Consider the following 16,630-nt stretch of genomic DNA (forward strand, 5'->3'; position numbering starts at 1 on the left):
GTGGCTCTCCCTCGACTTTGCCCTTCTCAATTCAGCTGCTGTGTTTTTCTCCACGACTTTGAGGTCTCTCCATCTTGGCTGATCTCCGCATCTGTTAGGTGACTTCTCAGAGTGTGGGTTCCTTTCCTCTTTCACAACTTCCTCTCAGGAATGCTAGTCCCATCCTGATTCCTTTTCTCTCTCTCTCTTTTTTTCTTTTGTTCTACCCAGTTATGAGGAGGGTTTCTTGCCCTTTTTGAAGGTTTAAGGTCTTCTGCCTGTGTTCAGTAGATTTTCTGTGTGAATCATTCTATGTGTAGGGTTTTTTGAGGTTTTTTTTTAATGTGTTTGTAGGAGAAGGCAAGCACCTCTGCCATCTTGATCATTTTCTTCCAGATAAGATCTTGATACCGGTATAGCAGAAGAGGTAAACTGCTAAGTGGTTATCTGCTTTAGAACTTTTTAATTGTATCTGTAAAGTTAAAGCATGAAATATTTTTTAGGCTTTTGTTATATCTAGTTTCTATATTTTGTGAAAGTATTTTCCATTGTTCTTGCTATTAATATATCCTGCCATTTTCAGGTAATTACAGCCAAACTTACACAAGTAAGTTCCAATATGCCTTCCAGCCCTGATAGTTCTTCCGATTCCTCAACTGGATCTCCTGGAAATATTTGTCATCGCTATAGTGACGGTCCTAATCCAGAAGTGGAACGCTGTTTGCCTGGAGTGGTGAGTAGATACTCTGTGTAAGGCATCATGCTCTTTTTTGGCGGTAAAGAGCAATGTGTAGATTGGTTCTGTTCATAAGAAATTTTACAAGTTCCATAGATTGGGCAAATTTCAAATAAATACACAGTTAACTATTAAATTCTTGATGTCTTAGTTGTTAGAGTTTAAATTTTCTTAGTTGTTGGAGTTTAAAATAAAACTTTTTGTAGATATTGAAATATACTGGCATAGAATTATTTTATTATAATTGAACTATACTGCTACTAAAAAATATATTTCCAGAAAATGTTAGTCTTTCCATTGGAATGGTCATTAAAGAAACGTACAGTATGCTTTCTTTCTTGAGTTCTTAGTAATGTTTCTCATATTTAAAGAAACAACAGCTTTTACCTTGCTTACTCTTTCTCTGTTCCTCCCCCTTACGAATCATAGCTGGGATAACACCAGCCACTTCAGCATGAGAAGAATTTGAGTTGCTGGAACAGCTGGATTAGGAATTTAATCAGCAAGTTACCCCTGAAGAGTGAAGTGTCTTTCGTATAAACAGCACTTTTCTTAGTTGGTTTTTCTTTTTTTTAGGGCCTCACCCACAGCATACGGAAGTTCTCAGGCTAGGGTTCGAATCATAGCTGTAGCCTCTAACTTACACCACAGCCACAGCAATGCCAGATCCAAGCTGCACCTGCGACCTACACAGCAGCTTACAACAACACTGGATCCTTAATCCACTGAACAAGGCCAGGGACCGAACCTGTGTCCTCATGGATGCTAGTCAGATTGATTTCCAATGAGCCATGATGGGAACTCCATAAAGAGCATTTATTTGAGTGCTGTATGAAATCCATGGTGTTCAAAACAGAACAGCTATCACAAAGAAATTAGAGTAGCTTGTAGCTTAGGAGGCGTAAGAAATGAATGAGTTTGTATTGTGAAGGATCAGTGGATGGATTTGTAAAAGTGAAAAGATAGAGAAGGCAGGTCATTTCAGGTAGAAAAAGTGGCCTCTACAAAAGATGGGATTGATAAATTAAAAACTTATTTAGGAAAAGTATATGGGTTAATTTCGAATAACAGAAATTTTGACGTAATTTTTAGGTATATAATTTTTGTATTCTATATTCCAGATAATGTCACAACATCCCAGGTATATCTCTTTCCTTTGGCAAGTTGCAGATTTAGGTAGCAATCTGAATATGCCACCTCTTAGAGATGGAGCAAGAATACTTATGAAACTCATGCCAATAGGTAAGAAAAATACTTCCCCACTCCCTTCGCCACCCTGTCCCTAATACCGACAATGCATGGTATATAGTATTGTAGTATAGCATACAATATCAATTGTGTATGTCATCCATACTATCTTTGCTGATGAGAAATTTTCCATGGATGATTAAAGAATGTTTAGGAGCATGTAATGTAAGAAATATTTTTAATTAACTAATGCACACAATTTAGAAATTAAGAATTCTTCAAGGCTATAATGAAAAACAGTGTTATTTTACCCATCCTCACCCTCCGTTTTTGTTTCCAAGGAAATGAGCATTTTCATCTTTCATTACTCCCTATACCAGTTTATCTTGAAATAATATTCTGCATTATTTTCCTGCTGAGTTTAGATATTATTGATGAAGATATATTTCTTACTCTCACGTTCTTTTTGATCATCTCAGAATTTTTGCTCAAATCTTTATTAGTTCCTTTTTTCAAGACTAAATTTAAATTATTTGGCTTAATAAAATGTCATTAGCATAAAAACTGTATATGAAAATATTGTAATCCTCTAGGTCACTTATAGCTGTTTATGCTAGTTTTTTAAATCTTCCCCTTTTATTGGCTTTACTTTTTGTGCTCTTTATTGCTAAATCTTCCACATTCCCTTCAATAATTTTTTAAAACAATTTTCAGTGTGCGTAGATTTTCCTGAAGAATATCCTCCCAAAAAGGAAGGGATTATTTTTCTGAATACATCTGAACTCTCACTTGCAGTAAATTTTTGTTTGTTTGTTTTACAGGTAAAGTTTTTATTTTAAGCATAGAGTTAAAAGAAGGAAAGTTTGGGAGTTCCCATTGTGGCTCAGTGGAAACAATCTGACTAATATCCATGTAGATGCATGTTCAATCCCTGGCTTCGCTTAGTAGGTTAAAGATCTGGCATTGCCATGAGCTGTCGTGCAGCTCACAGATGCAGCTGGGATCCCACATTGCTGTGGCTGTGGTGTAACCCAGCAGCTGTAGCTCTGATTCGACCCCTCACCTGGGAACTGCTCTATTCGGGGAGTACAGGCATGAACACACACACACACACACACACACACACCAAGGATGAAAGTTTATTCCACACACACACACACACACACACACCCAAGAATGAAAGTTTACTCCCCCACCCTACACACACACACACACCCACCCCCCCCACACACCCCCAAGAATGAAAGTTTATTCCACACATACACACACACACACACATACCCCAGAATGAAAGTTTATTCCATTATAGTTTCAGAACAGTGTTGACTGTTGGGGAGACTAAAGCCATTTGTGTTAATTTTTTTCTATGGAGAAGCTTTTTTTTTTTTTTAACCTTGAATTTTAAATTTTTTTTTGTCTTTTTTGCCATTTCTTGGGCTGCTCCCTCAGCATATGGGGGTTCCCTGGCTAAGGTCCTCATCGGAGCTGTAGCTGCCGTCCTATACCAGAGCCACAGCAACGGGGGATCCGAGCCTCGTCTGCGACCTACACCACAGCTCACTGCAATGCTGGATCCTTAAGCAACTGAGCAAGGCCAGGGATCAAACCCGCAACCTCATGGTTCCTAGTCGGATTAGTTAACCACTGAGCCACGACGGGAACTCCAAAAATTTTAAGAGTTACTTTTCGGTGAATTTTTATTTTGTTTTGTTTTATTTGGTGGTTGCTACTTGTTGGACCTTGTCAATCAGTTAATTGTTTCAGATGTGAGGGATTTGAACATTTTTTGCTGAGACTTTTCTCATTTTTTAATTTGCGCTTTTGAAAACTTTTTATGCATCAGAGTGTGCTTGTTTTTATTTATTTAGTTTTAATTTATTTTTAAGTTTTTAAAACCTGAACATTTATTGCATGACTTTGCTGAAATTGTTAAGATGAACTGGATGCTGCACTAGCTGCCCGCTTGGGTTTAGGTGTCGCTCCATCACCAAATCCATGTCTGAATCTATGATATACAATTTTTAGGTGCCTCTTTTGACCAATACCAGTGGTATTTGGTCTTTTGGATTTTGAACTCCAGTTATACTTTCTCTTTCACTTGGCAGGGTAGCCACATTTGCCACAGGTCAGCTTCTGGAAATGGTAGGACTTCAGAGCCACATGGTTGGTACAATGTGTGCATCTTATTCCCTACGCTTTCCAAATGATGACATTCCCTTCGTCATATCCCCTCCACTGCTGAAACCAAAGTACATCCATTTTAGTTATCATTTTGCCTCTCTTACACTATTTGAATTTTTTTGAAAATCGTGTGGATATACCCGTCATTGGCTTTTTTGGCTTGATGTAGTACTTCCACCATTTCTTTTTTCTTGTGACTTCATATAGTTTGTTTTAATTATGTGAACATTTTATGTTACTTCTACTATAAAAGGATATCTGTGGTCCCCTAAACCCCATGTTCTGCAAAACAGTGCATGTATTATTATAAAAGGGACACCACAAAATGACAGAAAATTAGGGCATACATTACAAAGTACTTTTTCTTTCTTTTTAAGGCCACTGCTGCAGTATGTGGAAGTTCCAGGCTAAGCACCAAATCGGAGCTGTAGCTACCAGCCTGCACAACAGCCAGAGCAACTCTGGATCTGAGCCGCCTCTGCCACCTACACCACAGCTCACGGCAATCCCAGATCCCTGACCCACTGAGCAAGGCCAGGGATCAAACTCCTGTCCTCATGGATACTAGCCCAGCTTGTTTCTGCTGCGCCACAATGGGAACTCCCCAAAGTACTATTTCTTTCTTTAACCATTTGGGAGTATTTGGGCTGGTCAACCCATCAGTCCCCAGACTGAATAGCTAAACTATTACTGCAGACTAAATAGCTAAACTATAAAGTGTACACTGACTTTTTCTTTTTCTTCTTCTTTTTTTTTTTTTTTTTTTCTTTTTTCATAGCCACACCTGAGCCTATGGAAGTTCCCAGGCTATTGCCTGAATCAGAGGCTGAAGCTTCAGGCCTACGCCAGTCACAGCCACACCAGATCCAAGCCACATTCTTGACCTACACCACAGCTCCCGGCAATGCCAGATCCTTAACCCACTGAGAGAGGCCAGGGATTGAACCCACGCCTTCATGGACACTATGTCAGGTCTTTAACCCTGGGCCACAATGGGAACTCCTACACTGACGTAGTTCTAATATTTAATTGACTGACCCACTCAAGATTCACTAGTAATTCCAGAACATTCTTTAGCAAAGAGAGTAGAAAACGGTTTCTGTTAAATACTAAATAGTAAATATATTAAGCTTTGTGAGCCAAGAGACACAAAATCAAAGCTATCATGCAGGCACTTATATAATGAGAAGGAAAACAAATTTATGCAAAAGTTTTTAATAGCAAAGTTCAAGCTATAAAAAATAATCATATAGTACAGTTTTTATGAAAGTGACCTACTACTGAGAATTACAGAATTTTTTTAGGGAGTGACAACATTTTCTTTTGTTAGGATTCAAAGTTTCTCTTCCAAATTAAAAACTCAGTTGTTAAGTATTCATTTTGTTCTTGCTTATCTCTAAAACCTAAATTTTTATTTTGTCTTTGAGATGGTTTTTATGAATAATAACTGGTAGTTATTATGTGAGCATTGTAACAAATTTTTTTTGTCTTTTTAGGGCCTTACTCATAGCATATGGAAGTTACCAGGTTAGGGTTGAATCGGAGCTGCAGTTGCCAGCCTACACTATAGCGACAACAAAGCCGTATCTGAGCTGTGTCTGCGACCTACACCACAGCTCACGGCAGTGCCAGATCCTTAACCCACTGAGCAAGGGCAGGGATCCTCATGCATTAGTTGGGTTGACGAACTAGTTGGGTTCGTGATAGCTGAGCCACAGTGGGAACGCTGAGCATTGTAAGAATTAAAAGGCATTTATAAAATTTAATTAATTCTTCTCTTAATATTTGATTTTTAGCGTGTCATTACATTGTAGTTTAATCACATGGGATTTTTTTGGCATGGTATGAAGCTCTTCAGTTGCACAGTTAGCTACATTTTCCTATAGGAGATTTACTTTATACTTATATCAAAGTTTGGAAAGTGCTATGGGAACTGAGGTTTGAGTTTGGAAAACATGTTTGCTGTAAATTTATATAGAGATAGGTTTCTTACCTTTTGTTTTAACTTTGACAGCAATGGGAAATATATATTGCTTGACGTTACATTCTCTTGATTTCTCTTGATTCTTTCCAAGAATAGCATTATATCCAAGTACCTTATATAAAAGGGTGTGTTTATTCACACATAACCTATGCACGTCCTGTTGTTTACTTTTATTTGTTTGCTTTACGGTTTTTGTTATTTTATTTTTTGGCCACACCCAGGAACCCAGGAACATGTAGAAGTTCCTGGGCCAGGAATCACACCCACGCCACAGAAAACCCAAGCCACAGCAGTTGATAATGCCAGGTCCTTCACAGGACTCTGTTCATTTACTTTAAATCATCTCTCCCTTACTTTTTATACATAATGCAATGTAAATGGTCTATAAATTGTTCTTATTCTGTATTGTTTAGTGAATAATTATAGAAAAGTCTGTTATTGTTCATTGCAGAGTGTCAGCTCCTACATGGTACACACTAACAGGAACATAATCTTTCTTTCAACCCTTAGATTGCTTTCTTTTAACAACTTGAAAGAAAAGTAATTGAATAAGTAGAATATTTTGAACACAAGTGCATATAGAAAACTTAGTTATCTATTAATTAAAAAATACGTCTAGGGAGTTCCCATTGTGGCTCAGTGGTAATGAACCCAACTAGTATACATGAGGATGCGGCTTTGATCCTTGACTTTGCTCAAGGATCCGGTGTTGCTGTGAGCTGTGGTGTAGGTTGCAGACATGGCTCAGATCCTTTGTGGCCGTGGCTGTTGTGTAGGCTAGCAGCTACAGCTCTGATTTGACCCCTAGCCTCCATATTCTGTGGGTTCAGCCATAAAAAGACCAAAAAAAAAAAAAAAAAAGAAAGAAAATAGGAGGAAATTAATAATAAAAATATGGAAACATTTAATGAAATAGAAAACAAATATTCTACAAAGAGGATCGTAAAAGCCAAAAGTGATGCTTTGAAAATATGAGTAAAGTAGATAAATGTATAAAAAAGTAAAATAATATCTAAAATTTATTTGTGATTAGTAGAGACAATAATAAATTCGTTCTTCCCCACCCTCTCGCAGAAAAACCACACACGCAGTGTTAACATTTACCAAAATCTTGGTTTTCTGTGTTAACCTTTTTGTGGTGACAGTGGTTATGATGGTGGTTGCTATATAGTGCATATAGTGCAGATGTCATGAAGCAATGAAGTATATGGTACTATGGCTAAATTGTGAAATACCAGGATAACTTGAACCTTCTGTTGGTATATCAAAAGGATCATCTGTGTTGGAAAAACTGGGTTCCAATTGCAGACTTTGACACTTGGAGGACATCAATAATACTAATGTCAGGATTGGTAGTAATTGAGGCTAAAAGTCTTTATAGAAAGTTGAGATTTCACATCTGCATTTGATTTAGTTAGAAACGTTGATATAGGAAGGTGTTCCTTCTTTTTCTTTGCATCATCAAACAAATCTTGCAGTGGTCGTAGACATGTTGCTATCTTTGTGTGACATGGAGATTTCCTTCCATAGAAGGATTGTAGTTGAAAGTAAGTCCTTTAACAACTGGTACCTGTTGTAAAACTGCTGTACCTTTTTTAAGATTCATAGTTCTGCTCCCGCTAAATCTTGTACATCTTAACCATCATCATCTGTAAATTTCAGCAGATCTTTGAGTTCCTTTTTGTTAGGAGTTTCTCTAGGCTCTGTAGTATTCATTGTCATTTTTTTTTTAAAAGCTTTGCATATTTAAGATACAGCAAAAAGTTAATAGCTTTTCTTATTTTAAGTACATTAGGAAATCACTGGGTTTTTGCCATTTTCTTTTGAAGGTGTACTTGAAACTCAGGATTTTTAATAAAGCTGAAAAATAGCAAGTACTATTTCCTTTCCAGTGTTGTGGGGTTTTTGTTTGTTTTTCTTGTCTTCAGTGGATGAAGGAGGACATGTTGATTTGAAGTCTCTGGATAGGGAACTGTTGTTCCCTTCCTATGTTGGGTTGACAGCTAAAGAGTCCAGATTTGTCCAAATCTTATTACAGCATGTAACATTTGAACTGCCACCTCAGTTTAATTGAATTTATAGATGATGTTTCATACTTAGTACTCTTTATTGTATTAAACATGAAATATTAACAATGTAATGAGTTATATTTTACTTCAGTCTGTGTCTTTTTTTTTTTTTTTCCAGATAGCACAACAGTAGAAAAATTAAGAGCTATTTGTTTGGACCAGGCAAAACTTGGAGAAAATAACCTTGGACAGTCTATTGATTCACTTTTCTTTGGTCCTTCTGCTTCCCAAGTCCTATACCTAACAGAGGTTAGGGTTTTTTTTGTTTGTTTGTTTTCAAAATCAAACTTTTTACATCGTGTAGTAATATGATCATGTGTAATCTTTTGAAATAGTTAAGAATTTCTTAACAATAATAAGGGAAATAGAAGTCATAAGTCAGTTTTTAACATCTGTAATACAGTGTCTACTGCAACCCAACCGTTTTGTTGTTGTTGTTTTTTTCCAGGTAGTTTATGCCTTGTTAATGCCTGCTGGTACACCTTTGGCAGATGACTCCTCTGACTTTCAGTATCACTTCTTGAAAAGTGGTGGCTTACGCCTTGTGTATAGTATGCTGACAAGAAATAACTTTCTGCCAAATACAGATACCGAAACACGAAGGGGTGCTTACCTTAGTGGTCTTAAAATAGCCAAACTCTTGCTAACTGCTATAGGCTATGGCCATGTTCGAGCTGTAGCAGAAGCTTGTCATCCAGTTGTAGATGGTGCAGATCCTGTAACTCCGGTAATAAATTTTTAAAATAAGTTTTGTGGTTAATATTTAATTTTTTAAAGTTAATATCTTCTATGACTTAAGAGAATGCATGTTCAGTTCATTCTATTAAATTATATTTGTATTGAAATATAAATATTCTGTTCTGATTACACTCACTTCAGAGGTTACCTCATTCAATTTCTCTCTCTCTCTTTTTTTTTTTTTTTTTGGCCTTTCTGTTGCTTTAATGCTCACAAATACTTCAGTTGAATCTTGTGTTAATTCATACCTGAAAGACATGTAAAGACAGGTAGTTATAAAACAGATTTATTTGGCATGTTGTCCACCTCTTTTCCCACCATGACCACAATACCTGTAGACTAACACAGACTCTCTCTTTACCCATAGTAGCATCCTTAAAGCACAATCCCCAGGTGTCCTCAGGATATGCAGAGTGTTGATGCAAAGGTTGTATGTGGCATCCAATTCTCATTAAAACTGAGTATTTATTTACATAGTAACTGGTAACTTTGTAAGATTGTTAAAGATTAAAATGGCTTAGGGATACAGTTTTTGTTTTCCTTAGAAATGGACTGGTTCTTAATCAGGGTAATTTAAGTAATTACTAGATGTTTGATATTTATAGTTACTAAGTTTTTTAGGTGGAAAAATAGTATTGTGGGTTTTGTTTAAAAGAAAAGTCATTATGCTAGGGTTTTTTTGTTTTTGTTTTTGTTTTCGTTTTTTGTCTTTTTAGGGCCACACCTGTAGCATATGGAGGTTCCCAGGCTAGGGGTTGAATTGGAGCTACAGCTGCTGGCCTACGCCACAGCCACAGCAATGCTGGATCTGAGCACCATTTGCAACCTACGCCACAGCTCACAGCAACTTTGGACCCTTAAGCCACTGAATGAGGCCAGGGATGGAACCTGCATCCTCATGGATACTGGTAAGATTAATTTCCACTGAGCCGCACGGGAATTCCATGTGTTTTTGAAGTTTAGTTGTGTACAGGTTTTTTTACTCTAAATAAAAATAAGTTAACTTTTTTTCAGATTAACCAAGTTACTCATGATCAAGCAGTGGTGCTACAAAATGCCCTTCAGAGCATTCCTAATCCATCATCTGAGTGCATGCTTAGAAACATATCAATACGTCTTGCTCAGCAAATATCTGATGAGGTCTGTATTCAACTTTGAACTTTCTGGGACCTGTGTGGTTTATGTTTTTATTACTCTTGACACAATCTCTACCTATTCATAAATAATAGTTATCACAGTCTGAGGTCAAATGTGCAGAGATTGTTGCTTTAGAGTCTGTCTTATTTTAGCTGAAATTTATTAAATTTGTACTTAATATCTGCAGATATTAGTACTTTAAAAAGTACTAATCTTTTTATTTTTTTAAATTTTTTTTTATTTTTTAGTTTTTTTGTCTTTTTGCCATTTCTTGGGCCACTCCTGAGGCATTTGGAGGCTCCCAGGCTAGGGGTCTAATCAGAGCTGTAGCCACCAGCCTATGCCAGAGCCACAGCAATGCGGGATCTGAGTTGCGTCTGCAACCTACACCACAGCTCACAGCAACGCCGGATCGTTAACCCACTGAGCAAGGCCAGGGATCAAACCCGCCACCTCATGGTTCCTGGTCGGATTCCTTAACCACTGAGCCATGACGGGAACTCCTAAATCTTTTTAAAAGCTTTTTTGTTGTTGTTGTTGCTTTCTAGGGTTGCACCTGTGGCATATGGAAGTTCCCAGGCTAAGGGTCAAATCGGAGCTGTAGCTTCTGGCCTACACCACAGCAACAGCAACAAGCTGTCTATGACGTACACCACAGCTCCCAGCAGCAACCCACTGAGCAAGGCCAGGGATAGAATCGCATCCTTCTGGATACTGGTCGGATTTGTTTCACAATGGGAACTCCTAAATAGCTTTTTGAGCTATAATTTAAACTGTATAAGCTAGATCAAAATAAAACATGCTGAATTTGACGTAATGTTTAAACCAATGATACAGTCAAGAAGCATTATTTCTGTCAGCCCCTAAGTTTTTTCTTCCTGTCTCCAGGCATTTACTGTTCTGTTTTTACCCCTGTAGAGTAGTTGTCAGTTTTAAGAATTTTACGCATATAAAATTGTATTATATATCTCTTGTGTCTGTATTGTTTCAGTAAGCATAGTTTAGAAATTTATCAGTGTTCATTATGTATAAATAGTTTATCCATTTTGAATAATACTGCATTTTATGTTCTGTTGATGGACGTTTGTGTTTATTTCTAATTTTTTTACTAAGCGGAATAGAGCTATTTTGAAAATTCCTCAATAAATCACAGGTGCTTCTTTGGCTTATATTTTCTAATTTCTGAATAACATGTAGGAATGGAATGATTGAATAATTTAGTTTCTGTCTTTGTAAAATTCTTATGAAAAGTGTTGGAGCCAGAGTAGATCTTAACATGATAACCTGAAGCATACTTCATAGTGAACCTGTTTTTTTAATGGTAAATATGTCTTTGCTTCATCTACATATAGTTTATGACTTGATATGAAGATACAGAAAATGATATCTTAAAGCATAGAGCATATTTACTTTACTGCCATTTTTACTGCTGTCATAATTTTTTTTAAAGTTTTGATTTTTTTATTATTCACTCTGTTATTCCATCAGCACTTTTTAACTACTCATTTTCTTCCAGGCTTCAAGATATATGCCTGATATTTGTGTACTTAGAGCCATACAAAAAATCATCTGGGCATCAGGATGTGGGGCATTAGAGCTAATATTTAGCCCTAATGAAGAAATCACTAAAATTTATGAGATGGTAAGAGTTATTACGGAAGCATGTTTATTTTATGTGCGCATTAATTGTGCATATGACTAAAATTTCATCTTGTCTGCCATCTTTAGAAATCATGTCTCTTATATCTAGTGGTTTAAAATAAATTTATGGCTGTGGTTAAGGTAAGAATATATACAATTTTATTTTGAAAATAAACTGCCTTAGGGCATCATGGTAAGACAGCTTTTCTAAAATATTTTTAAACTTCTCGCTGGGTTGAATTAGAAGCTAAGATAAAATTGTGCTGGAAAGAATTGGCATTTTTCTCAGTTTCCTTTAATTATCCTTCTTTCTTCAACTTCTTTGTCCCATGTAGATCTTGGTAACTGGTATGGAATCATGACATCCAAGTATTTTACTTGCCTCTTTTATAACACTCAAAAGCAGAAACACTTTCCACAATTTAGGTATTGTCCCTGCTTCTCATTTTTTAAAAATTTATTTTATGGCCACACCTGTAGAATGTGGAAATTCCCAGATCTGTGACTGAATCTGGCCACAGCTCTGGTAGTGCCACTGGATCCTTTTACCAACTGCACTGGGCTGGGAATCAAACCTGGGCCTCCACAAGCATCTGAACCATTGCAAGTGGATTCTTAACCTACTGAAGCACAGCAGGAACTCCTATCCCTGCTCCTCATTTAATTAGCAAATTATTTGCAGAAATGAGGCTTTGTTTAGCTTGTCGATTTTCTATCCTGTATACTTATCTCCAGTAGTCACTTCTGTATGTTTAAAAGAAGAAAGTGGATAATGGAATTGTACGGCTTCCCTTTTTGGAGTATTTTAATGACTATTCTGTTCCAGACGTATATTATACAAATTTTATTTTTTGATAAGTGGAGGCAGAGAAAAAATTATTAGCTACTGAGTTGAATTTATTTGAGGTTGGAAAAGTCTTTCATAACCTTCCTCGACATTTATGTAAGTTAATTGCTTTTTTAATAAAATGACATTTTAGAGAAGCAAAACAGTAAAACTAATCAAAAAACCAAGTGCAGTGCTGGAATTATACTTTAAAAGGGAATCATGATAGATGCAGAAATATAATACCCGTATCCAGAGAGATAAGCGCTTACTGAGCATGCTCCTTAAATCCCCTTTGCGGTATATTCCAAAGGGTCTCATAAGCTACCGGCTGAAAACAAATGGTCTTGAGTGAGTGTAGGTAAGTTTTAAATACTAACTAGAAGGTTTGGGAATTTTTCCTAAATGTAGCACTTGTAATTTATTCCTCATCTTAATTTTACAGAGCATTAATGCAAGCAAAGGACCAGACATGGAAGATGAACAGGTTTGCTGTGAAGCATTGGAAGTGATGACATTATGTTTTGCTCTAATTCCAACAGCCCTGGATGCTCTTAGTAAAGAAAAGTCCTGGCAGACATTTGTCATTAACTTATTATTGCACTGTCCCAGCAAGTAAGTTTTTTGTTTTTGTTTTTGTTTTTGTTTTTGTTTTTTTTTTTGACAGAAAGCTGACTTTATTCTTTAGGCAAACATGAATGAATTTTGATCACAGTTATCTCAGAAGTCAAGTAAGGAAACCTTTTACTTGTCTCTGTAACACTTTGATATTCAGGAAACATGTATTGAATAATTCTCCTAACCTAAATGTGTTTTCCTCTCTGGAAAATGCCAGTGTTGGTTTTTCCTTCCACTATTTTTTAACTGTGATAAAATATGTGATTATTTATAATAAAAAATTGACATTTTAATGACTTTTAAGTGAACAGTTCAGTGGTGTTAAGAAATTTACAGTGTTTGGGGTAGTTCCTCTTGTGGCTCAGCTGTTAAGGAGCCCGAATAGTAACCATGAGAATGAGAGTTCGATCCTCGGCCTCACTCACTGAGGCAGTTTAGATCCTGCGTTGCTGTGGCTGTGGCTGTGGCATAGACTGGCAGCAGCAGCAGTCTGATTTGACCCCAGCCTGGAAACCTCCATATGCTGCAAATGCGGCCCTGGTTTAGAAAAAAATCATTTACAGGGTTTGGCAGTCATCACCATTCCTAAATTTTGCATCACCCATATAGATACAGACACAGATACAGATATAGATATGTATTTTTATATTTATATGTATTTATATGTATATGTATTTTATATTTATATGTATTTATATGTACATATATATAATATACATATTTATATATACATACATGTGTATTTTTACGTGTGTGTGTGTGTGTGTGTGTGTGTGTACGTGTTATTATTTGGGGGGGGGTGCTTTTTAGGGCCACACCTACAGCATATGGAAGTTCCCAACTAGGGATCAAATTGGGGCTGTAGCTGCCAGCCTACACCACAGCCACAGCCGTGCTAGATGTGAGCCTCGTCTGTGACCTATACCACAGCTCACAGCAACGCCAGATCCTTAACCCAGTGTGTGAGGCCAGGGATCAAACCTACATCCTCATGGATACTAGTCAGGTTTGCTTCTGCTGAGCCACGATGAAACTCCCCCAAACACACTTTTTAAAGCAGTAACCTACTCCCAATTCCCAAACCTCTCTGGCACGGGTTACTTCTAATTTACATTCTGTCTCTGTGAATTGGCCTGTTGGTCAGTACCTTATGTAAATGGAATCACAGTCTTACTCCTCTTGTGTTTTGGTTGTTTCACCTAGCATAAACTCAAAGTTAATACATGTGGCACATTGAAGAATCTCCTTTATTTTTGTTGCTGAATGGTATTTCATTGTCTGTATACATCCCTTTTTTTGTTTAGGCATTCATCTGTTGGTGGACATAATTTTTTCTTCCCTTGGCTGTTGTGAATAGTGCCACTGTGGTCGTTTTTGGAAACACAGACTCCTTTTTTGAGTTCCAGTTCTCAGTTCTTTTGAGGATGTGTTAGGGAGTTAGTATTAAATCTGTGGATTGCTTTGGGTAGTGTTGACATGTTAACAATATTGGTTGCTTTTTTTTAAATGGTTTTTATTTTTTCATTATAGTTGGTTTATAGTCTTCTGTCAGTTCCCTGCTGTACAGCAGTTTTCCAACAGACCTCACCACACTGCTCCCTCTATACCCTCCACTTTGGAAAATACCTCTCTACATTCTGTTTCTATGATTTTGATTGCTTTAGATAGTCAGATCTACTTTAGATTCATATGAATGAAACAGCGTATGTCTTTATATGACTGGCCTGTTTTGCTTTACCATTGTGTCCTCCAGATTCTTCCATATTATACCACGTGATAAGATTTCCAGCATTGCTGTGAGCTGTGGTGTGGGTTGCACACACAGCTTGAATCCTGTGTTGCTGTGACTGGTGTAGGCTGGCTGCTGCAGCTCTGATTCAATCCCTAGCCTGGGAACGTCCGTATGCAGCCAGTGTGGCCCTAAAAAAAGGAGAGAAAAAAAAAAAAGAGGAAACAGATTAATAATTATAGATCTTTTCATACATGTCCATTTGCTGCTACAAATTTCTTAGCATTGCCTTTGCTGCACTCTACAAATTAGATACGGTGTATTTTCAGTTTTTTGTTTACAATGATTTTTTAAGACATCTTTTTTGACCCATGTATTATTTAGAACCATGTGGTTTAATCTCTTCCTCATATATTTCGGATATTTCCGGGCCTCCCTTTCTTTTTTTTTCCTTTGTTTTTCTCCTAGGGCCGTTCCCGTGGTATATGGAGGTTCCCAGGCTAGGGGTCTGATCGGAGCTGTAGCCGCTGACCTACACCAGAGCCACAGCAACGCTGGATCCGAGCCGTGTCTGCAACCTACACCACAGCTCACAGCAATGCCGGATCCTTAACCCACTGAGCAAAGCCAGGGATTGAACCCGCCACCTCATGGTTCCTAGTCGGATTCGTTAACCACTGAGCCATGACGGGAACTCCCAGGCCTCCTTTTCTTAAACTGACTTTGTAGTTCAACTCCATTATCATCTGAGAGCACACTTTGTATGATTTCTGTTCTTTTTCCTTTCTTAAATTTTTTTTAACTCAGTGTATTTTATTTTATTTATAGTTGTTAAACCATCATCAAACCCAGTTTTACAACTTTCCATCCCAAACCCCCAGCCTTCCTTCCCCCACCTCTTGTTTTAAAAATACGTTTTTTGTCCAGAGATTGGTCAGTCTTGCTTTTTAAGGCCGAACCCGTGGCGTATGGTGATTCTCAAGTTAGGGTTTGAGTCAGAGCTGTAGCTGCCACTCTACACGACAACCTCAGCAACACAGGATCCCAGCTGAGTCTGTGACCTACACCACAGCTCACTGCAAGGCCGGATCCTTAACCCACTGAGGAAGGCCAGGGATCAAACCTGCGTCCTCATGGATGTTAGTCAGATTTGTTAACCACTGAGCCACAACGGGAGTTCCGACATTGGTCTGTCTTACTGAATGGTTGATATCAGCTTGATAAGAACATACATTTCTGATAGAGGAGTTTCATCTATTTCTCCATGAATTCCTTAATGAATTTTTGCCTCTCTTACTTTAAACCTGTGTAAAAAGTAAAGATTGTGCTCTATATCATTATTCATTGCTAATAACTTCCCTTGCTCTGTAGTCTACTCTGAAATTATAATTCTCTGTTAGAACTACTCCAGGTTCTTTTTGAATAGTGTTAGCATAGACTGTCTTCTCCAGCATATTAATTTTAACCTGACTGTATCGTTAGGTTGAGTCTTCTGATAGCAATATGTAGTTGCTGCATCTACCAGCCTACACCACAGCAGCAACAACATCAGATTTGAGCTGCATCTGTAACCTGCTCAGCTTGCAGCAATGATCGATCCTTAAACCACTGAGCAAGGCATCCTCATGGATACTGGTCGGGTTCTCTACCATTGAGCCATAGCGGGAATTCCTGGGTGTTATTCCTTAATCTGTATCATTTATTTGGTGTATTTAGATCACTGACTTTAAAATGGTTATTCATGCTTTGGATTAATATATACTGTATTTGGTGCTTTTTCTATGTGTTTTCTGTGTTCCTTTTT

At 37.4% G+C, this 16,630-nt stretch overlaps 1 protein-coding gene and 1 pseudogene across 4 annotated transcripts in view; one reads left to right on the top strand and one right to left on the bottom strand.

Annotated features, from left to right (window-relative positions):
• LOC100625207 (probable ubiquitin carboxyl-terminal hydrolase FAF-X) overlaps positions 1-16,630 on the top strand; it is a 177,429-nt gene that overhangs the window by 102,614 nt on the left and 58,185 nt on the right. For all 4 annotated transcript variants that reach the window (XM_021080952.1, XM_003484170.4, XM_021080953.1 and 1 more), the window contains exons 20-26: positions 563-712; positions 1,837-1,957; positions 8,256-8,386; positions 8,586-8,864; positions 9,890-10,015; positions 11,529-11,654; positions 12,925-13,094. In XM_021080952.1, coding sequence (XP_020936611.1) covers positions 563-712; positions 1,837-1,957; positions 8,256-8,386; positions 8,586-8,864; positions 9,890-10,015; positions 11,529-11,654; positions 12,925-13,094 — 1,103 coding nt within the window. The remainder of the gene's footprint in view (positions 1-562; positions 713-1,836; positions 1,958-8,255; positions 8,387-8,585; positions 8,865-9,889; positions 10,016-11,528; positions 11,655-12,924; positions 13,095-16,630) is intronic.
• On the bottom strand, positions 3,507-4,523 carry LOC106508252 (annotated as a pseudogene).

The sequence above is a fragment of the Sus scrofa genome, chromosome Y (genome assembly GCF_000003025.6).
Source record: "Sus scrofa isolate TJ Tabasco breed Duroc chromosome Y, Sscrofa11.1, whole genome shotgun sequence".
Lineage (NCBI taxonomy): Eukaryota > Metazoa > Chordata > Mammalia > Artiodactyla > Suidae > Sus > Sus scrofa.